Source organism: Galleria mellonella, unplaced genomic scaffold (genome assembly GCF_026898425.1).
Source record: "Galleria mellonella isolate WM207_F2 unplaced genomic scaffold, CSIRO_AGI_GalMel_v1 utg35, whole genome shotgun sequence".
NCBI lineage: Eukaryota > Metazoa > Arthropoda > Insecta > Lepidoptera > Pyralidae > Galleria > Galleria mellonella.
Window position 1 is genome coordinate 3,978,999 of NW_026442082.1, and position 20,909 is coordinate 3,999,907.

The 20,909-nt window shown below is 31.2% G+C and overlaps 1 protein-coding gene across 3 annotated transcripts in view; it reads left to right on the forward strand.

The window, feature by feature from the left end:
• Nucleotides 1-20,568, forward strand: part of LOC113522160 (growth hormone secretagogue receptor type 1-like) — a 113,606-nt gene extending 93,038 nt beyond the window's left edge. For 2 of the 3 annotated variants that reach the window (XM_052896879.1, XM_052896880.1), the window contains exon 4: nt 5,427-6,694. In XM_052896879.1, coding sequence (XP_052752839.1) covers nt 5,427-6,522 — 1,096 coding nt within the window. In that variant the 3' untranslated portion in view covers nt 6,523-6,694. Of the gene's footprint in view, nt 1-5,426; nt 6,695-14,253 lie in introns of those variants that run through there. The other variant, XM_052896881.1, reaches the window with a different exon arrangement.
• Nucleotides 20,569-20,909: the final 341 nt, after the last annotated feature.

The following is a 20,909-nucleotide window of genomic DNA, read 5'->3' on the forward strand; positions in this document are numbered from 1 at the left end:
AAACCGAAACACAGCCATGCAAACACCACATATACCCAGTAAATTCACGCCAAAAAAAAAGTACACAAATAACGTAAATAATATTATTTACAACGGTGTTTTCAATTTTAGTACTTAAGCTATTTATTTATAGAGTCGAAATTTATATGTACGTACGTCAAGAGACAGCTGACTGATAGCAGATATCGTAAAAGTATATTTATATAAAATTATAACCGTTTATTTTGCTCATTAGCTTAGAAAATTAGAACGCACCGTCAAGGTCATTAATTTTTTTATATAAGAATTGGAGCGTAGCACGAATTAACCCAAATATTTAATGTACTTTATATAATATATTACAGTATAAAGAAATACATAAATTTTATTATTAATCTTAAAAGTCTATGTTATAAATTAAAATTAAAATATTCTTTTACACTTATATTTTTATTCTCCATTCATATTTCTGCCTCTAAGTATCTGCGTTTCAGTTTAAAGATGGCGATAAATTTTTTTTAATGGGTACAAACGGTATGGCAATCTGTCTACGCTATTGGTATACGCTGGACACCATTGAGTGGCAAAAGATTAAAATAAAAGGAAATTTGAAAGATTGAAAGTTTGAAAAGATGAAAATGAAAAAAAAATGGCAAGCCCAATCGAATTCAACAAGAAATAACTACGATGGTTTCCAGGGCGAACCGCGTGGAGGTCGATCTAATCAGGTATATTGCTAGCAATGGCGCTTAGACACCTATAGTAACAATCTCTTTTCTCTTGATATTGATAGATGGGCATGCCTGGCATAGAATAGGCCACCCCTTCCCTTCCTGTGGGTGTCGTAAGAGGCGACTTAGAGAGGTCGAGGGATCGGCAGCAGCGTCCAAATATACATAACCAAAAGGCTAACTGCGGTTGCCAAACCGACTGCCAAGCATGGAAACTACTTGCAAATTGTAAATTGTACTTTATGCAACTGTATCTTTCTTGAATAAATTATTATATTATATTAAATCCTGGAGAAGGATGGAGAAAATTAGCTGGAGGGATCGAATTAGCAATGAGGAGGTCCTGCTTAGGGTTAAGGAAAAAAGACAAATTATTAGAACTATTGAGGACAGAAGTGGAAAAACGTTGGGACACTTGATACGACACGACGAACTTATGAGAATTATAATGATGTATAAAAAAAAAAAGCATGAAGTATAGAATAAAATATACATACAAAGGTACTAACTAGGTGAGTTTTAAAACAGATCAGTCGGATCAATATGGTTTACAGTTTCTAGAGAGAACCGCGTGAAGGTCGACCTAACAGAATATATTATTGGCAATAGGGACGTTATTCCTCGATATTCACAATTCCTTCTTCTCCCATCTCTATATTTTTGTCCCGTATTCATAACTACAATATAATTACGCACATACGATGTTTTAAAATAATGTTTAAGACATGTTTTGTTTTATACAACTTAGAATGGCGAACAAGCTGACGGCCCACCTGATGGTAAGTGGTAACCGTCGCCTATAGACATGAGCAGTACCATGGACATAACAGAGTATACTGTTTCGCCCATGATACACCCCATGCGTTGCTATTCCTGAGGACTCAGGTGTTATTCCTCTATTCCCAGGAAATTCACGCCATATCCCACCCTTCAAACCGAAACACAGTTATGCAAACACAACTGCTTCACGGTTGAAACACGAATGGGACAGAGGTACCCAAGCAATCGACTTTTATACATAGTCTCCCTCTGTTTATGACAAATAACAAAATTTATGTATAAATGTATATGTAACAAAAATAAATTTACATTAATACTATACACACTATATTATGATAAAAGTTATCAGTGGAACTGACCCTAATTATTATCAAACTATAATTAAATAAACATACATAGATACAATGTACTTTAATTGTATCTATATATGTTTATATAAATATATAGAAATGATTAAAAAGTCTTTTCATTTATACAACTTAGAATGTCAAACAAGCTGACGGCCCACCTGATGGGAAATGGTCACCGTCGCCTATAGACATGAGCAGTACCATGGACATAACAGAGTATACCGTTTCGCCCATGATACACCCCATGCGTTGCCATTCCTGAGGACTCAGGTGTTATTCCTCTGTATTCGGTAAATTCACTGCCATATCCTACTATTCAAACCGAAACACAGCCATGCAAACAACTGCTTCACGATAGAAACACGAATGGGACAAAGGTACCCAAGCAAACGAGTTTTGTACAAAGTCTTCCTCTGGAAGTATGTAAGAGGGATAAATATTGTAAGATTTAGTCGTAAAAACAAATAACTCAGTCTTCGTTGTTATGGTTATGTTGAATATTGAGGATATATCGTTATAATGGACAGAAATGTCCTGCTGATTAGCTAAAAAGGTCTTTTTAATCTGTTTCATAATTTTAATTTATTTGTATTTATTTATTATATAAGCATCGTTTATTCAAAACTAGCCACTTCAACACAACATGACTATAATAATTATAAGAGATAACATTTTATTATAGGAAAATAAAAAACAAATATTGGTATTAAAAGTGAAAGGAAAAATGAAACATTGCTTTGAGCTATAAACCCTTTGTGAAACAAGGTTCGTAAGATTTTAGCTTTCTATCTCGATGTGACAGCTAAGATGTAAACAACGCTTTATTTGTTGGTGTTTAGGTTGCAGACAGACCTTTAGCGAGTAATAAGCGAGTTTTACGACCAGTAGTATACGAGTAGCATTACAAAAAAAAAAAAATGAAATGCATGCACGTGATTTTATCACAATTTTATTAATTGTAAAAATTTAAAAATGGAATTCATATTATAAAATTCCGAGTGTGTTATTCTTTTATTAATTTATCATTCTCTATTTGAATATTTAAAATCATACATTCGATATTTAAATTAATCGACAGATTTTCCGTTATCTTTCTCGCCGCAGGTCTGCTCGCTATATAACTACAAGACACAGTAGTTACGCTTATATTGCACCGTTAATTTTTATTTCACTATTTTTCCATTGCATTCTACTGTGATTTAATTTAAATGTTTAAAATTCTTGATATGTTATTAATTGTAGCATGATATACGAGACGGTAGGTGTTATTCTGAAATGGTTAGATGTAATATAAATTTAAATTGAAGCTTGTTATTTTAGTATTAAAATATATTTGTATAGTTATTGCAAATCAAAGACTAATTAAATATTATGACAAATTTATATAAGATAATAGTTTTATACCTCAATAAGGGTTTTTTTAATGGTTGATAATGGAATGGTAACCCCGCTTGCGCTATCGGTATACACTGGCGGGGCTCCAGTGAAGGGTGACAGGTGAGGATAAAGCAGGTCAGTTAGCCCTTCAGTTAGATTGCTTACATAACAATAAATCAATAACGATGGTTTCCAGGGGGCACCACGAGGAGGTAGACCTGACAGGATAAATTGCTAGCAATGGGGCTACTAATCCACTTATTGCGTTACATGGTTTATGGTTTATAAGAGATGGGAATTAACACGATTATTTAAGTAAAGTAAATGTATTATTTATTTGATTTTAGAAACATTTTACAAGCTTACAATATAGTACATTAGAGTCAACATAATTTACATTCTCTTGAGATAATAATAATTCCATATTAACTTTTGTATTCACCTAAAGTCATTTATAACTACACTAATAGAAAAAAAAAATTCGAGTTTAGACCTAAAAACTAGTCACTTAGAACTACAATTTGTTTTTTTTAAAATGTCTCTACGATGATTTTTGTCCAAGTTACAATTTTTTTTTTATTTTTTTTTTAACACTAATGGAAAAAATTAAGGGATTTAAAAAAAATAAAAAAATTTTAGGTGATTTTCAACAGGCTGTAACTTGGAGAAAAATCATCGTAGAGACATTTAAAAAAAAAACAAAATAACTAAGATTATTATATTTAACTAACATACTAGTTAGAATTAACTAGTTTATATACACATATAACTAAGTTAATTCTAACTAACATGTTAGTTTAATTATAAACATCTTAGTTATTATTATAATAATCTTCATTTTACTTCCATTGTAACTCAGTAGACATGCTACAATTAATAGTCTGAAGAAGGCCGGGTTAATTAACTCTATATAAAATAGGGAAGGTTTATGAGGTTTCCTAATGGCTATATTGAGCTATAAACCACGTCAGGGTATCTCAAGTGGCCATTGGAATCCAGACTTAATCTATCTCCTGATACCTTCTATCTCATATAAAAATCCAGAGTTAAATATTATTTTTCATACCTTACTTTTTTACTATTAATGTAGTTTTTTTAAGTTTTACTATTTTAGATATTGTTTAAATATATTTATTTATTATAAATTTTTATGTTATACTCGATATAATCACGAATATTATACTTGTGAGCGTTAACGAAGTGTTTTTTTTTTAATTTGAATCACTTTTCGTTAACATCTTTGCTTTTAACGAATTTGATATTTTAAAAGAACAATTATTATAATATTTCTTATATTAACACTTTGAAATAGGCATGGGTAATGTTGTTTTAATACAGTATTAATTTGTAACTATATACTCATTGTGAATATCTGATATGGAAACTATAATCAATATCAATACATGAAATATTCAGAAATATTTGTTGTATCACATAATATAGCAGTATGAAATTTCATCGTTACATGATTCATTAATTGTTTGTTTGAAACATTTTTTTTTATACAACTTAGAATGGCAAACAAGCTGACGGCCCACCTGATGGAAAGTGGTAACCGTCGCCTATAGACATGAGCAGTACCATGGACAAAATTCAAAAATCATTTATTCATGTAGGACATTTTAGCCGCTTATGAACGTCAAATCGTCATTTCGCCCATGATACCCCCCATGCGTTGCCATGTCTAAGGACTCAGATGTTATTCCTCTGCATCCAGTAAATTCACGCTATATCCCACCCTTCAAACCGAAACACAACCATGCAAACACAACTGCTTCACGATTGAAACACGAATGGGGCAGAGGTACCCAAGTAATCGACTATTGTACAAAGTCTCCCTCTGGTATTATTATTGTTAAATATACTTACGCACACGACAACAACATTAGATATTCTATCTTCAGTGAAGTGTGTATCATTTTTAGGTACATAGCAATGCGACCGTGAACTAGATACAGCTTACCATACGAGTATATTATATACTACATGCAGTATATTGTTTTGATACATAATATCAAATATCTATATAATACGATTCGTATCGCCCATGCCTATTTTGAAGCTCCGACTCTAATTGCTTAACTCACAAGTATATATATATCTAGATCTTTTTCTGTCTCTAAATCAACAAAATCTTTCGTAATAATAATTTCGTTGCCTTGTAAACTACCTATTATAGTACGTAAAACTGTATTTTCTTCTCTTTCAGTCCTATCCTGGCTATCGCCGAGCATCACACAGTTCACCGCCAGGACGGAACCACCTTCTCCCAGTGCCTTACTCAAGCAGTCAGTTTCTGGCAGATCACATTCTTCATCGCAATCATTGTCCTCCTCTACTTTCTGCCTCTCATCATTCTAATCATTCTTTACAGTATTATCGCTAAAAACCTCATCACTGCCGCCTCGAAAGTGGTGATGAATAAAACGGTGGACCCCTACAATACGAGAGCAAGGAAACAAGTGATTTTAATGCTTGGAACTGTTGTCCTGTGCTTCTTTATATGTCTCATGCCTTACAGAATCCTAACACTATGGATTATAGTAACTCCAACAGAGTACACAGAAGATATAAGTCCAGAGAAGTGGTATAATATCCTTTATTTTTCAAGAGTGATGCTGTATATAAACTCCGCGATAAATCCGATCCTCTATAATTTAATGTCGTCAAAGTTTCGCATTGGATTTTGCAAAGTTTGCATTTGTTGTAAGGAAACTTCGAATACACAGAATAAGAGGGTAAAAAGGACCGCCACCAACGGATCGACGACGAGCAGCAGTTTGTCAAGAACTACTAACAGCTTGAAAAAACTGTTCACACAAAGGGGCAGTATCGATAAAAGCGAGACTGAATCTGAAAGTAAGGAAGTCGATAATTTAGAAGCCAAAGGATTTTTCGATAAGATATTCGCGAAGAAAACTTTCTTGAGGCAACAATCGGCACCTGTATGTTCAAATGTAGCGCCGAATAGAATAAACAGGATGATAAGCGAGGGCAATATGGACGTGTCGGATGTTTTGGAGGCAGATCGTAAAACGAAGCGGACTGATGTAAAAGAAGACGATGCAGCAAAATTTATAGGACATTCCGATGTTAGTGCTAAAAATATTGTATCAGATATTGAACTAGAACGGACACAGGGTTCATTGAGGCGTAGTGTTTTAATAAACAGTGCAAAAGCGAAAAGCGTAGACTGCGAGAGTAATAAAAAGTTAGGTGCGTACCAAAAAATAAAGGTCGACTGTGTGGTTGCCTTTCAAAAGTCGAAAAGTGTTGATTACGAGTTCCTGGAGAGTTTTGTGTGATTATTTATTTATGTAGATGTTTATAAGCTGTTTACTCGCAAAGTCCACTGAATATATTAGCTTTTAGAGGCCGAAGATCTAAGGACTTGTTTTCTGAAACTTATAACTTTCCTGTTGCTGACTGAATGTAATATTTCAAGACGACTAAGAAATAAACATTTTTGTAATGTCATATTTTATAATTACTTTGCGCGCGAAATTTTTCTTCGTCAAGAAAACTTTCCTACAATAAAGAATATAATAAAACAAAACAATGAATAGGAAATTATCAATTTTTTTAATTTATTTTTTGAAACAAACATTTTGGAGTGACATTTTTTATTGTAAACGATTTTCTTTGTATACTTTATAAGCATAAAGTGTGCTTTAAATTGTTCCTAGAATTGTATGTATGTACGTACTATTGTATGTATGTTTGTAGTATTGAATTATATGATATCTGTACTATAATATATGATACTGTATATCGTGAATTTAGTGCACATGCTGTATTGTTTCCAACAATTATTCCCCTTAATTCACTAAATTCCTGATAGAATCAAAAAGTCCATACGGTTTAAAAACAACACTTTCCGTTTTGTTTGTCATTGCTTATTATGTGTATAAACATAAAAAATCTTCCCATTTTTAGTTTTAAAACCAAGAATATATTAGACAGAATTGGCAAGTGCAAGTAAAATGTACACATTAGTGTTGTATTTGCATTATACAAATAAATTGAAATTTCGTCTAAAAAAACTCAAGCTGATTTCTTTAAATCCCAGAACGCAGTTGAACATCCTGCAAACATTATTAGATTCTCGCGATTACAGAAAGTATATTCACAGTAAGTAAACACACAAAAATTATTACGTAAACAATTTTCCCTTAGTTCTAAAAAAATAATATTTATTTTGAAATAAATCAAACATGTTTGTCAGACAATATATCATTTCAAATATTCTATAACATTGAAATACGATGACAGGTACATAAATAAATCAATATTTTGTTGTTTCTAGATCATAAATCAATTTTTAATATCAATAAATTATTTATATTCAAAATGTACTGTAGGAATGTTTATAAAAATATAAAATTTTCCTATATTTATTTTTTTAATAAAAACTGTATTTTTTTATGCATTTTAGAATGGCAAACAAGTTAATGGCCCATGATGGAGAATGGTAATCGTTGTGTAACATGAACATGTTTGACATAAATGAACATGAAACTGTGACGCCTACGATACCACTCATGCATTTTTAATCTTTAGGATTATAGTATTATGTCTCCTTACCCTGTAATTTAGAGGAGAGACATTGTTAGTAAAGGAGACATTAATCCCCATAGATAACAATATATCCTGTCAGGTCGACCTCCACGCGTTTCCCCTTGGAAACCACCATGATACTTTCTTCTTAAATCCGTCACAATGGTCTAATGCCCAGATTTTATTCTCACCTATCATCCCTCACTGGTGCCCTCCCTGCCAGCGTATATCGATGATAGACGGGGTTACTTATTGTTTCCTCCAAAAGATTACAATAGTAAACTTATTATAAATATAAACAATTACAAGAAATAATCACAATGAGAAAACAATGGGCGATCTTATCGCTAAAAGCGATCTCTTTCAGGCAACCTTTGGATGGAGAGGAGTAATTATAAACAGTTTGATCGCAGGCACGATGAAATTCTATTATTTTTAAAATATAGAGATGTGATACATGTAATATTTTTTTTTTGTTGTTTTATAAATTAAAGGAGTTTGCGAGTAAACATTAAATCGTATATAAATTAATATAATGGATGTAATATATTTAACTAGAGAAATTATATTAATATTATAAATCGCAATAGAATTTTGTAGTTTTATTATAAAACTAAATTTGATGTAAAATGTATTTTTATTTACAGGAAATATTTTAATAGGTAAGTTCTTAGTTAATTTTTATTTTATTTAGACTCCTAAATAGTTTTTTCTTTATAGAGGGATTTCTTATTTACTTTGTAACTTTCAAGGAAAGATTTTCAAAGAAGGAGATATCTTTTTTAAAAGGCTGACAACACAGCTTCAATGCCTCTGGTATTATGGGTGCTCGTGAGCTGCGGTTGTCACTTACCATCAGTTGAGCTGTATGGCCGTTTGCTTCTGTGTTATAAAAAAAAAAACTTTTTAGACTTTATATCACAAAATGGAGTACTGAATGTCAAAAAGAGAACAAAACTTTGTTAATTAAAAGTTTCTTATGGTTGAATGAATTTAGCACTTATTTATAAAAAAAGGAGCGCGCTATTTTTCAGTGTTGCAGGTAATTCAATTAAATATTTCCCAGTTTAAGTTGATTTTTCAAATTTGTATTATTTAAATAAAAATTAAGACATTTTTTCAAATTCTAGTAAACTTAATTATAAGCATCTTTTAAATAGTATTTTTTTACAAATCTACCTCCCAGTTCGGAACACAATTTCAGATGAGAAGAACGTATAAGAAACTCAGCTAGTTTTTTTTTTAAATAAAAATTGCGTTTACAAAAAAGGCCGGCAGCACACCTGCAATGCCGCTGGTGTTGTGGGTGATCATGGGCGGCGGTAGTCACTTACCATTAGGTGGGCCGCATGCTCGTTTGCCCCCTGTGTTGTAAAAAAAAAATGCGTATAAATAAAATGATAATCAAACTTTATATTGATAAAAAAAAATCTTATATATTCTATATAAGTAATACACATGTATTAATCAAAATTACAGCGATTTGCCATTGTAAGTAAGAATCATTGATATTTACAAGGAATACATATTTGAAGCCTATTCTTGGATATAAAACAAAGTAATCGGTGAAGATAAGAATCATTATGAATTAATATTTCTTATGGTTCATAATATAATTTTTCAATTATATATATATATATAGGGGCAAACGAGCATGCAGCTCACTTTATGGTATGTGACTGCCGCCGCTCATGATCACCCACAACACCAACGGCATTTTTTTTTATGGGTAAATATGGTATGGTTACCCCACCTGCGCTAACGGTATATGCTGGCGGAGCACCAGTGAAGGGTGATAGATGAGAATGAAAACAGGCCAGTTAGCCCATCATGATGAATTCATCAGGAATTAACCATGTTAGATTCTAGGGAGAACCACGAGGAGGTCGACCTGGTTGGGTATATTGCTAGCAATGGACACCAACGGCATTGCAGGTGTGCTCCCGGCCACATAAATATACATAAAATAATTTAAAATTTGGTTCTATATAAATAATCTATTCCAATCATAGCATAACTAGTTACTTACATTTAAGAATTAAACTAGTAAACCGATTTTTATAAAATTTTTGTGTTTAACCAATCTAAAAGTATATTCTTTCAGATAAGAAAAGAATTATTCAAAATTACGAAGATATGAGGTAACAAACATGAAAATTGTTTTTTGAAGTTGGTTGAACAAAATATTCAGAATATATGGAATTATAAAAAGGTCAACTTATTTTTTTCTTGTAAAAAGGTAAAGAAATTTTGAAATCAATTTTACATATTACATCGACATAAATAAAAATATTTTTTTTTTTATTGGAAAAATATATCCCTTTTTTAAACGTCTGAAATGAAAAAAGGAAATAATTTCATACGACCCATTTACTTTTATAAGGGACATATAGATTTATCTCCTTCAAGTATATTTCTTTAGTACCCTCTAGGGAAATTAAAACAAAATGGCGACATCAGACAGTTTATCTGTAGCATTTCTTTCTGTTATTAAAAGAATCAGCCATAGTTGGCCATAGTGATAACGAAATTATACGTAATTGCCATTATAGATAAAAAATCTTTAATTGACAAATAGAAATACTGTAATATATTTTATTAAAAAAACATCTGATTAAAACTTTAGAAATTTAATATAAAACCTTAGATTTTATAAATAAAGCATCGAGTCTCAAAATGGGTCAACTTTTTGTCAATTAATTCGACAATTAGCTGACTCGCTTTTTTTACTAATGTTCTATGTGCTTACGCACACAATTTTGTCGTATCTTATATTTAATTCTTTAATAAATTAAATGAGTTTTTACGCATTGAAAAGATGTAAAAATTATAAGACAAAATAAACATAGTATTTATAAAGGAATCACTTATAACTATTTATCACGCAAAATTGTATGAAAAAGTTGAGCCGCTTTTCTCGAAGCAATTGTATGGATACACTATCTATATAATCTAAGCATAGAACTAAGCCGTATACAATGAGTTTAAATTAGTTATTAAAATTGCATTCAGTCGCCAATGCTAGTACTTTATATTATTCTCAATTTCGCGTATAATATAGTATATTTTATATATGTGTAAGTATATTTGTTACTTATATATATTTATTCGTTTATATATGTAATTTTAGTATGTATGTATATCAATAATTACTAGTACCGCATTCGAGTATTCTGACACTTCCCTATGGTTGACTGGGAGAGAATGCTTTTATCATTAAGTCCGCCATGTACACATATTTGTACTAATGAATAAATAAATAAATAAATGATATCGCGTGGTAATATAACGTGCATAAATAAATTGAATTAAATACCGCTTTTTCGTGATTTTAAAACGTATTCAATCGAACATTTTAATTTAGAATTTGTTCCAAATCCGTCAAGTGTATAAGCCAAAAATGAAACATTTTTTTTATACAACTTAGAATGGCAAACAAGCTGACGGCCCACCTGATGGAAAGTGGTAACCGTCGCCTATAGACATGAGCAGTACCACGGACATAACAGAGTATACTGTTTCGCTCATGATACCCCCCATGCGTTGCCATTCCTGAGGACTCGGGAAACTCTTAAGACGAAGACAAAATAATACCTGTTTTGGACAAAATAACTCCATTATACAAATGTTTTGTCTTTTTAAAGCCGACCTAAATATACCCATTCAATCCATCGCGTGACAAAGTATTAGTATTCACTGATACACGAACGTTCCTACTGAATGTCACGGATGTTATTTCTCAACTGTCAGTTATTACGCGAAATAAATATTAAACGTATAAAAACTTCAGAATATGGACAAAACTTTAATGTATTATCACAATTACTTACTACTCAAAATAAAACAAAAAAGCGCATCTGGCAACCCTGCATAAAATCTTAAAACATTAGGTAGCGTTAAAACACCCCCAGGAGTTATAACGGAATATTAGATATTTTTTTCTGAAATTTCATGCAATGTGTAATGATTCCCTTAGAATCGTCATGGTTAATTCCTAAAGAACTTCCGACGTCTAATTCACCCGATTTCAATTTCATCGTATCATCCTTCATTGGTGAATTACTATTGTCATTAGGCATCATTCCATTCTCATCTACAAAAAATCTAGAGGACTCGTACAAACTTACATTGAATTATTTACTTTACACATTTATTCACTCGTTTATTTGCCCATTTCTTTACTTATTTATTACAACGATGTTATTACAATATGCAGTACCTACTTTATATACCTAGTTGAGGTCTTTCACTCTCATGACTGTTAACGTCACAACAGTAGCATGCACCGTGGATGGATGCATACACGAAGGGTTCACTGCGCCAGATCACGGCATCACGAGAGCTGGTGACTGGCGCGAAGGTTTAAGTAGGTACTCTACAGAAATTGATAATCTGTATTAGTGTTCCTTTAAGGTTAGCACTGAATTTACAAGTTATTATTTTTCTCCTCGTACATTTAAATAAAAAAAAAACTGCAAAATAAAAAAAAAACACGAAAACTTAATTTCTTACCCTTTAATGACATTTGTAATCAAACTTACTGTTCCGCACCTCTTAAGATTTCCTTCATGTTTCAAAGCTATTTTCACTTAAAAAAATAAAATTTCAGACAAATTATTACATTGAAGACTAGGCAGTATGGTTTCCGACCTTAGCCTGTTCCATAACGGAACAAACGTACTAAAAAAAATCAAACTTATTGAAATATTATTATAAATTTTGTAAAAAATGTAAATTACTCCATTTCTCTATCTCTTTTACCTTATTGATTATTTTTTTTGATCAATTTAAATTCGAGTCAGTTTTAAGGCTAACTTTTGTACGGGATTGTGAATCTTCAGTTCTTTACATATTATTGCATAATTACTAGATACTTTATGGGGTGAAGGGACAATAGAGTATATTGTCAGGTCAGGTTGATCTTCCCGCAGTCCCTCCTGAAAACCATCGTCTTAATTTCCAGGTGTATTCATGGGTGAGGATCGAAAGGCAGGTCAATTAGCCCAACGTGATGACAACACCTGGAATTTAGCACGATGGTTTCCAAGGGGGACCACGTGGAGGTCGACTTGACAGGGTATATTGCTAGCAATGGGACTGGCAATCCGCATTATTAACAATCCATTCCCCCCCTAATGTGGTAATTACCACCTATTTTGGTCTGTTTTTATTATATGTAACTTATTGTATTATATGTAGCTATGAAATATAGGTTCGAATCCTACCAAACTGAGTAGTCAGTAATTCCTTTTCAATCTGTCCATTAAGATTTCCAAGGGCAGAGCAAGGATTTCAAAAGATTTTGAAATATTCGATCTACCTATAATAAACTTTCAGCTTTAATTTTATATCTTCAAAATTTACTTTTCAATATTTTCAAATAGATCTGATAGTACATTTATCACTTTTAAGAGCGCCCGTTAAATTACCAAGTCTGTTATTCTAAATTTAAACTCACTGCAAAGATTAAAATGAAATTCCTCAGTGAGCAATTGAATTTGGAACAATTTGTATAAATCACGACATGCGACACTAACTTCAAGGCAAAATGACAGTCGAATTACTAAAGATACAGGTACCAAATCAAACTATATATAAAATTGACAAAAAATAAAGTTAGTATAATCCTATTAACATTATAAACGTGAAAGATAGATGAATGGATGTTTGTTACTCTTTCACACAAAAACTACTGAAGAGATTTTAATAAAATTTAGTACATAGTTATTTTATATCCTAATTTAGCATATAAGATACTTTATGCACTTACTGAATCACGCAGGCAAAGCCTTGGGATACAGCTAATACAAATATCTATGTATTACGGGTCATAACAAAACTGTTAATATAAAAAATATACTTTATATAAAGCCCATCGTTACATCCTCGATTTAGTAGAAAATAATCAATATATTTTTTTTAATACCAAAAACTTGGTAAACGAGCATACAGCCCGTCTGATGGTAAACGGTCACTATAATAGTAAGAAGAAGTAAGATTAGACTTTTATTAATAGAATAGACTTATTGTAATTAATCACGTGGGAATCAATTAAGAATACTTATATGCCACCAGGTGTCACTACTTTTGTTTATTCCCGAGATATGATGTATGATGTAAAAAATGACCAAATAAATAATGTGTTATACACTAAGGTAAAATTGAGAATAATTAAAAAAAAATCGCGATAAAATCACGTGACCAGTGTTAGTTACAATATCTATGTGGATTTGAGTATAGACCTATGAATGGAAGTTATAGATTTTTATCTTAATATTATCCGCAACTTCGTGTACATGATCGGGGTATGTTTTCTATTAGGAAGGGTATGCCCTTCTGGATCTCGTATAGTGCTTGTACACCAAACTCTAGTGTTTGATTAAGCCATTAAAGCACTAAAAGGTAACAGGCAAAAAACAATACTCACTTTCATATCTGTAATATAAATGAAGATTTTAATTGTGTTTTCTTTTCCGCAGCCCCATCCTTGCTGTGGCTACCTTCACCCATGAAGAATACGAAGACGGCACGCAAGTACCGGTCTGCCTAACGCAAGCCGACACCTTCTGGTCTGCGCTCTTCTTCATCCTCACCATAGCAGTCTTCTTCATTGTACCTCTAGGAGTTCTTCTAGTCCTCTACAGTGTCATTGCAAAAAATCTCATGGAGAACCCCGTCATAATAGCGCAGAACACGAAAAACACTAGCAACACCGGCAATGTAATTCGATATCGAAAACAGGTCATCCTAATGTTAGGTACTGTAGTATTATCATTCTTTGTATGTCTGTTACCATTTAAAGCGTTAACTTTATGGATCATTGTATTCCCACCGGAGACAATAATGTCATTAGGTATAGATGGTTATTATATACTTTTGTATTTTTGTAGAGTAATGCTATATTTAAATTCGGCGATAAATCCAATATTATACAATTTGATGTCATCAAAATTTAGAGAGGGTTTCATAAAATTGTTAAAAATAAATAAGCTAATGAGATGCGGTAGGAATTTAAGAGTGAACATGCAAAGGAGAGATACATTTAATACAACCACTTCAACCGGTTTTTCAAGTAGTCAAAACACATCTGATTCTTTTTGGAGGAGATACAGTAATCGAGCGTCCTCACAAAAAAATATAGTTAGTCGCGAAAGTAAGAGAATAAAAGAGATGGCAGACACTAATGTGCAACAAATGAAAGTTGGCGAAATAGTTAACGTACAGAACACAAGACGTAATAGTATGAAAATAATAGCAGCCATGAACGACGATATACAAGTAGAAATACATGACCATCACGAGAAAAATATAGATGAAGCAATAACTTCCACTGCCACTGAGAACAATAAGCAAATACAAATATTAAACTTAGATGTTAAGACTAATAACGTATATTCTATAACACTAGATGTAAGCGATGGGAGTGAAGGTAAAAATAGATTTGTATGTGTACCAGCACTGGATAACGAGAACAAGAATATATTTGTATACGACTTTAAGAGCAAGGAAAGTTTTGTGTAATGATATTTACAGTCACAATATGGTAAATTATTTTGATTGATCCTTATGTTATAATTGACCCAGTATCTGCGGTAGAATTAGCATTTCATACTGGTACATGGTCTAAAATTTATAATGCTACATAAATTTGATAAATTTGATAAAATAATTTCCAAATAATCTGAAATATTTATTGTTATGACAATGTTATAGATAATGATTTGGTGTTTAAATTAATATATAAAAATACAAGAGAACAGAATGTTAAAGATGAGTAAGATGACATAGAAGTGTTAAAATATGTAATGTCCGTTCACCGCATAACCATACCATAAGGGACCTTGTAGAAGACACAACGTAATTTTTTCCACACTATTGGAAAAAATTAAGGGATCAGAAAAAAATGACAATTTTTTTGAGGTTTTTCAAGTTGCTGTATTTTCTTTAAAAATAGTCGTTTATTTATTCAAGATTTCAAAATCCTTCTTAATTTCCTTGTGTGATCAGCGGTTGCCGAGATATTGGTGGTTAAAGACAAAAAGATCCTTTTTCATTCAAAGTTCGATATCTCAGCGAGGAGTGGTCGTATCAAACTATGCAAAGAAGCAAACTTTAAAAATATGGCATTTTTTTCTGATCCCTTAATTTTTTCCACTAGTGTATTTTACTGTAAAAATGGTTGCCGTAGAAATTATTTGTACTGTATATGCACTGAATGTGAATTAATTGACATTAATATGACATTATAACAGAAGAAATGAAAAATTATTAAACACTTATTAAATACTAAGGATAACAAAGAAACTATACTATCAAAGAATTTTTAGTAAAGTCTAAAATCATAGTTTAAAGCCCTTCAAGTGAATTTGGATTTCTTTGAAATATTTATTTTGGTTACTTTTTAACTTAATCTTCAGTAAGAGTTAAATAAATAAAATAACTATTTAAAATATTAAATGTTGATGGCGTAAACCGTATATTTTCTTTGTTGTCTTTATCTACTAATATTAGATAAAGACAACAAAGAAAAAAATAAGTATTTTATTTTTTCATTCCTTTATTTATTCATTGTACAAGTATTCCTAATTCTACCGATTGAGAATATTAAAAAGCATTACGGTTTATATACAGAATAACAAATAAGAAGAAAGAAATATTGGCGTGAATTTACAGGGTACAGAGGAATAACACCTGAGTCCTCAGGAATGGCAACGCATGGGGGGTAACATGGGCGAAACAGTATACTCTGTTATGTCCATGGTACTGCTCATGTCTATAGGCGACGGTTGCCACTTTCCATCAGGTGGGCCGTTAGCTTGTTTGCCATTCTAAGTTGTATAAAAAAAAAAAAACAGACACTATATTATTGTTTAATGGTTCTAGCATTTTGCCTGTTATCCTGCTACTTCGTATGCCTGGATTTCAAAAAAATAAATCCATAAAATAGATTACTGCTAGATAGTGTATCAAGATAAAACACACACCAGATTTTAAATTGCACCTTAAGTAATACGATTGTGGAAACCGCATCCAATTTCGTGCAATAGTTTTTGCGTTATACCGGAACAAACATATAGACAGATTAGATTTTCTACAAATTGTTTTGGCTATTGCTCTTATTACGACCCTTCATTATAATTTTTCTCAAATATCTCCCATGTACAGACATCATATTGTTAGAATTTTATTATATTAGTAACATTACAAATTGAGTACCTATAATCATATTGTTTCGAAAAAAAATTCATATATATAACCCAATAAAATATGTTCATTGAAATATTAATGTGGATTTATTTAAATGAACATAACACTATTTGCTATTTTGTATTCTAGCGAAAGTACATATTGCATCTAACGCTGGGAGTTCAGCGAAATAATTTCCCAAGTACAAACAAGTTTGCTTTTCAAGTCGACGACGGTGAAACGAGTTCTGGACAAACTTCGCTAACTTCTGATTACAGCTGCTACGTTTATTAATCAGATGCCTACGATTTAGCTTCGTACGAATAAGATTTGCATTTTATTAAATTGTCTTTGGTTTATTTTTTTTTATTCTTATTCTTATTATTGATTGACCCACCTTATCTTTGCACGATTGTTTTTTTTAATAAAATGTACCCCATATTATTTGCTGTTAATGTATTATAGCTTTCAAGAGAGGAAATTATTTTAAAATCAGTTGAGTACTTTTTGAGTTCATCCATTAATAACAAACATACAAAAAATAAAATCTTTTATCTTTACAATATATAACAGTTCAAATATATTTTGAAAAAAATATGCTTATGGCTAAACCGATGTGTATATTGTTGTTAAATTTTACCTATTGCTTATTGAATAAAAAGTAACAGATAATCAATATGGGAACACACAGCCTAGACAAATAATCCGCAGATATTCAAATCCAAATATTTATTTATTTATTTATTACATCAACTGGATAAGCTTTACAGTCTCCCAATACGCTCACCCAGGAAAGCATCAGTACAACAACATATATATAAAAAAAGAACAATACATCTCAGTAAAAAGAATAATATAAAAAAAAATTATCTAGAAATAATATTAGAGCCTAAATCATTGAATACAAACACTCTGTGGTCATCCGACGAAACGCCAGCAAGTTGGAGGCAATTACGTCCAATTGCGGATACCGGCTCAAAATATCATTGTGTTATATGGATTCAAATATTCGCGAAACCAGTTGTCGAAATGTATTTTTTTTTATAGTAATTAAAAAAAAAGCAAAAGCAATAATCGAATTACATAAATTGCTTAGCTAACTAATTTTTACACCGTACTAGCTACTTTAATTACTTGTTTTTTTTTTTGGAGGGAAACTGCACATACGCTATTTTTATTTACGACAAGATGGCGGGAAATTATTACATTATTTCTTTCATGTGTAAAAATGAATACCGCTACGGGAATAATATTAGATATTGGATCAATTTAATTACTAGCTACTTTAATTATTTGTTTTTTTTTTGGAGGGAATTTGCACATACGCCATTTTTATTTACGACAAGATGGCGGGAAGTTATTAAATTATTTCTTTCATGTGTAAAAACGAATACCGCTACGGGAATAATATTAGATATTGGATCAATTTAATTGATTCATTGAATTAATTGCATTTTATTTTCTCCTTTAAAAGGGACAGTTTCCAAAACTAAATAGTAGAAGTTTGCCACTATGATAAATACCTAAAAGTCGTGACTGTTAATAACTTAGCGCGCGATACAAAACACAGAAAGTTATATTTTATGTAAACTTTTGACAAAGCTTGATAAATTGTCATTTGTAAGGAGTCAACACATTGCTATTTTATGCGCCCCAGTTCATAGTTATTGTCAAGAACAGAGAAGTATTAAATATTTAGTATTATTTTATTAAGTTACCTGTTATTTTTTTCTTTTTTACCACAGATTTGGTATTACTAATAATAAATGAATAAATATATATAATGACGCAGTACATTTATATAAATAGTAAATTATTTAAAAATGTATTGATTAATTATTATATTTAGTTCAGTTACATTCGATCAATGTTTAGATTTATCTTAAAACAAAACTGAAAATTTGTTTCACTGTTGTCTACAACAAAAGTGTTACTCGTATGCCAGTATTATTTAAAAACTTTAATCTTGCTTTAAACCTATTTCAATTATTGTAATAATTCTATTTGTATTTGTTTCTTATAATGCTGTATCTTTTTGGAAAAATAACAAAATACAATACAGATCATAGAAAAATAGGTTTATGGAAGGTTATATAGATTTTTATAAATACATATAATACGGTTGTAGATTTTAATATAAATATAAATAGTATTTATATACACGGTGCGATTAGTCTACTGCCAAGTTATATAAAAGTTTAATAGTTTAACAACATTCATAACAATTTAATATATACTTATACATAATATACTTATAAATATAATTAAAAATGTATTTCGTTGAACATATTTCAGCTATATGAAAGATATAAAATATTTTTTTTATATCTAATAAAAGAAACGGGCGACACGTAAGACATCGAAACTATAGTGTGTTTATTCTTACTCTAAGGATGACCATATGTTTGACTTGAACTCTAGGCATGGATAATATTGGTACCGCTTCGATATATATATATATATATTGAGTACGTCTGAATATTGAAGTCGGATAAAAACCAGACGCCTAATTTAAACCAGACCATTTAAACCAGACGCCTAATTTAAACCAGACCATTTAAACCAGATGCCTAATTTTGAATATAATGGACAACCAATATTTAATATATTTCTTTGGCGCCAACATACAGATATTGTCACATATTCACAACACTATTTAACTCTGCAATTAATATCAGTATTTATATATATATATATATATATTTACAAGTATCCTTTCCAAATATCGGGACACTTATTAAAAATATAGGTACCAACTTAAAACCCTGACATCGAGTCAGTAATGCGAGTTATGTAATTTTAATTTATATTGTACATTTCTGAAAAAAAAAAGAATCGATAATTTGATTGATAAGTTAATAATAATAATATTACCAGAGGGAGACTTTGTACAAAAGTCGATTGCTTGGGTACCTCTGTCCCATTCGTGTTTCAACCGTGAAGCAGTTGTGTTTGCATGGCTGTGTTTCGGTTTGAAGGGTGGGATATGGCGTGAATTTATTGGGTACAGAGGAATAACACCTGAGTCCTCGGGAATGGCAACGCATGGGGGGTATCGTGGGCGAAACAGTATACTCTGTTATGTCCATGGTACAGCTCATGTCTATAGGCGACGGTTACCACTTGCCATCAGGTGGGCCGTCAGCTTGTTTACCATTCTAAGTTGTATAAAAAAAAATTGAAATGATTATAAAATATACCAATTCAAAAAACAGAGATGGATTCATGAAAGCAAATAAGTTTACTCACTGTTGTGTTACTGCAAATAAACCTTTTGATTGATTGAATCGATAAATCAAATGTGATTGAATCGATCAATCAAAGGGTCGTGATTGAACGAATATGTGTTGAAATATGAGAATAGTTTTTTTATTTTTTATATTAAATCGATGTAGTACGTACGTGGGACGTGAAATCTAGAATGGCTAGGAATACTATATCGCGAACAAAGCTTGATCGCCTACGCACTTTGAGAAATGAGCTCGTATCTAATGTTATTATTAAATTGTATCAACATTGAAGTTTTATTATTTTATATTTGAAACCAATGTTATTGTACAGACATCATTGTGTTGCCATTTAATGAAATACATGTTTTTAAAAACTTATCTGTTTTTTTTTTTATTTATTTTTCTTTACCTAAATAATACGAGATAGTTACTGAAGAAGATATTATTGATTCAACAGAGTATTGAATGATACAATAAGACTAGAAATAGACATGTTTCTAAATGTAGAATAGATAAAATGTGATATAATATAATAAATATAATTATCCGGTAGTAAACATATCCCTAGCCACCGGCATCCACTGACTCCCTGCAATGTATTTCAGGTCGTCACTCCATCTACTCTCTAGGGGGGTGTTTTCCAGGTGGCTCAGGACCGTTCTTTATGGCAGTCTATGAAGAGGGGCTTATGTCCAGCAGTAGATGAATAATGGCTGAAA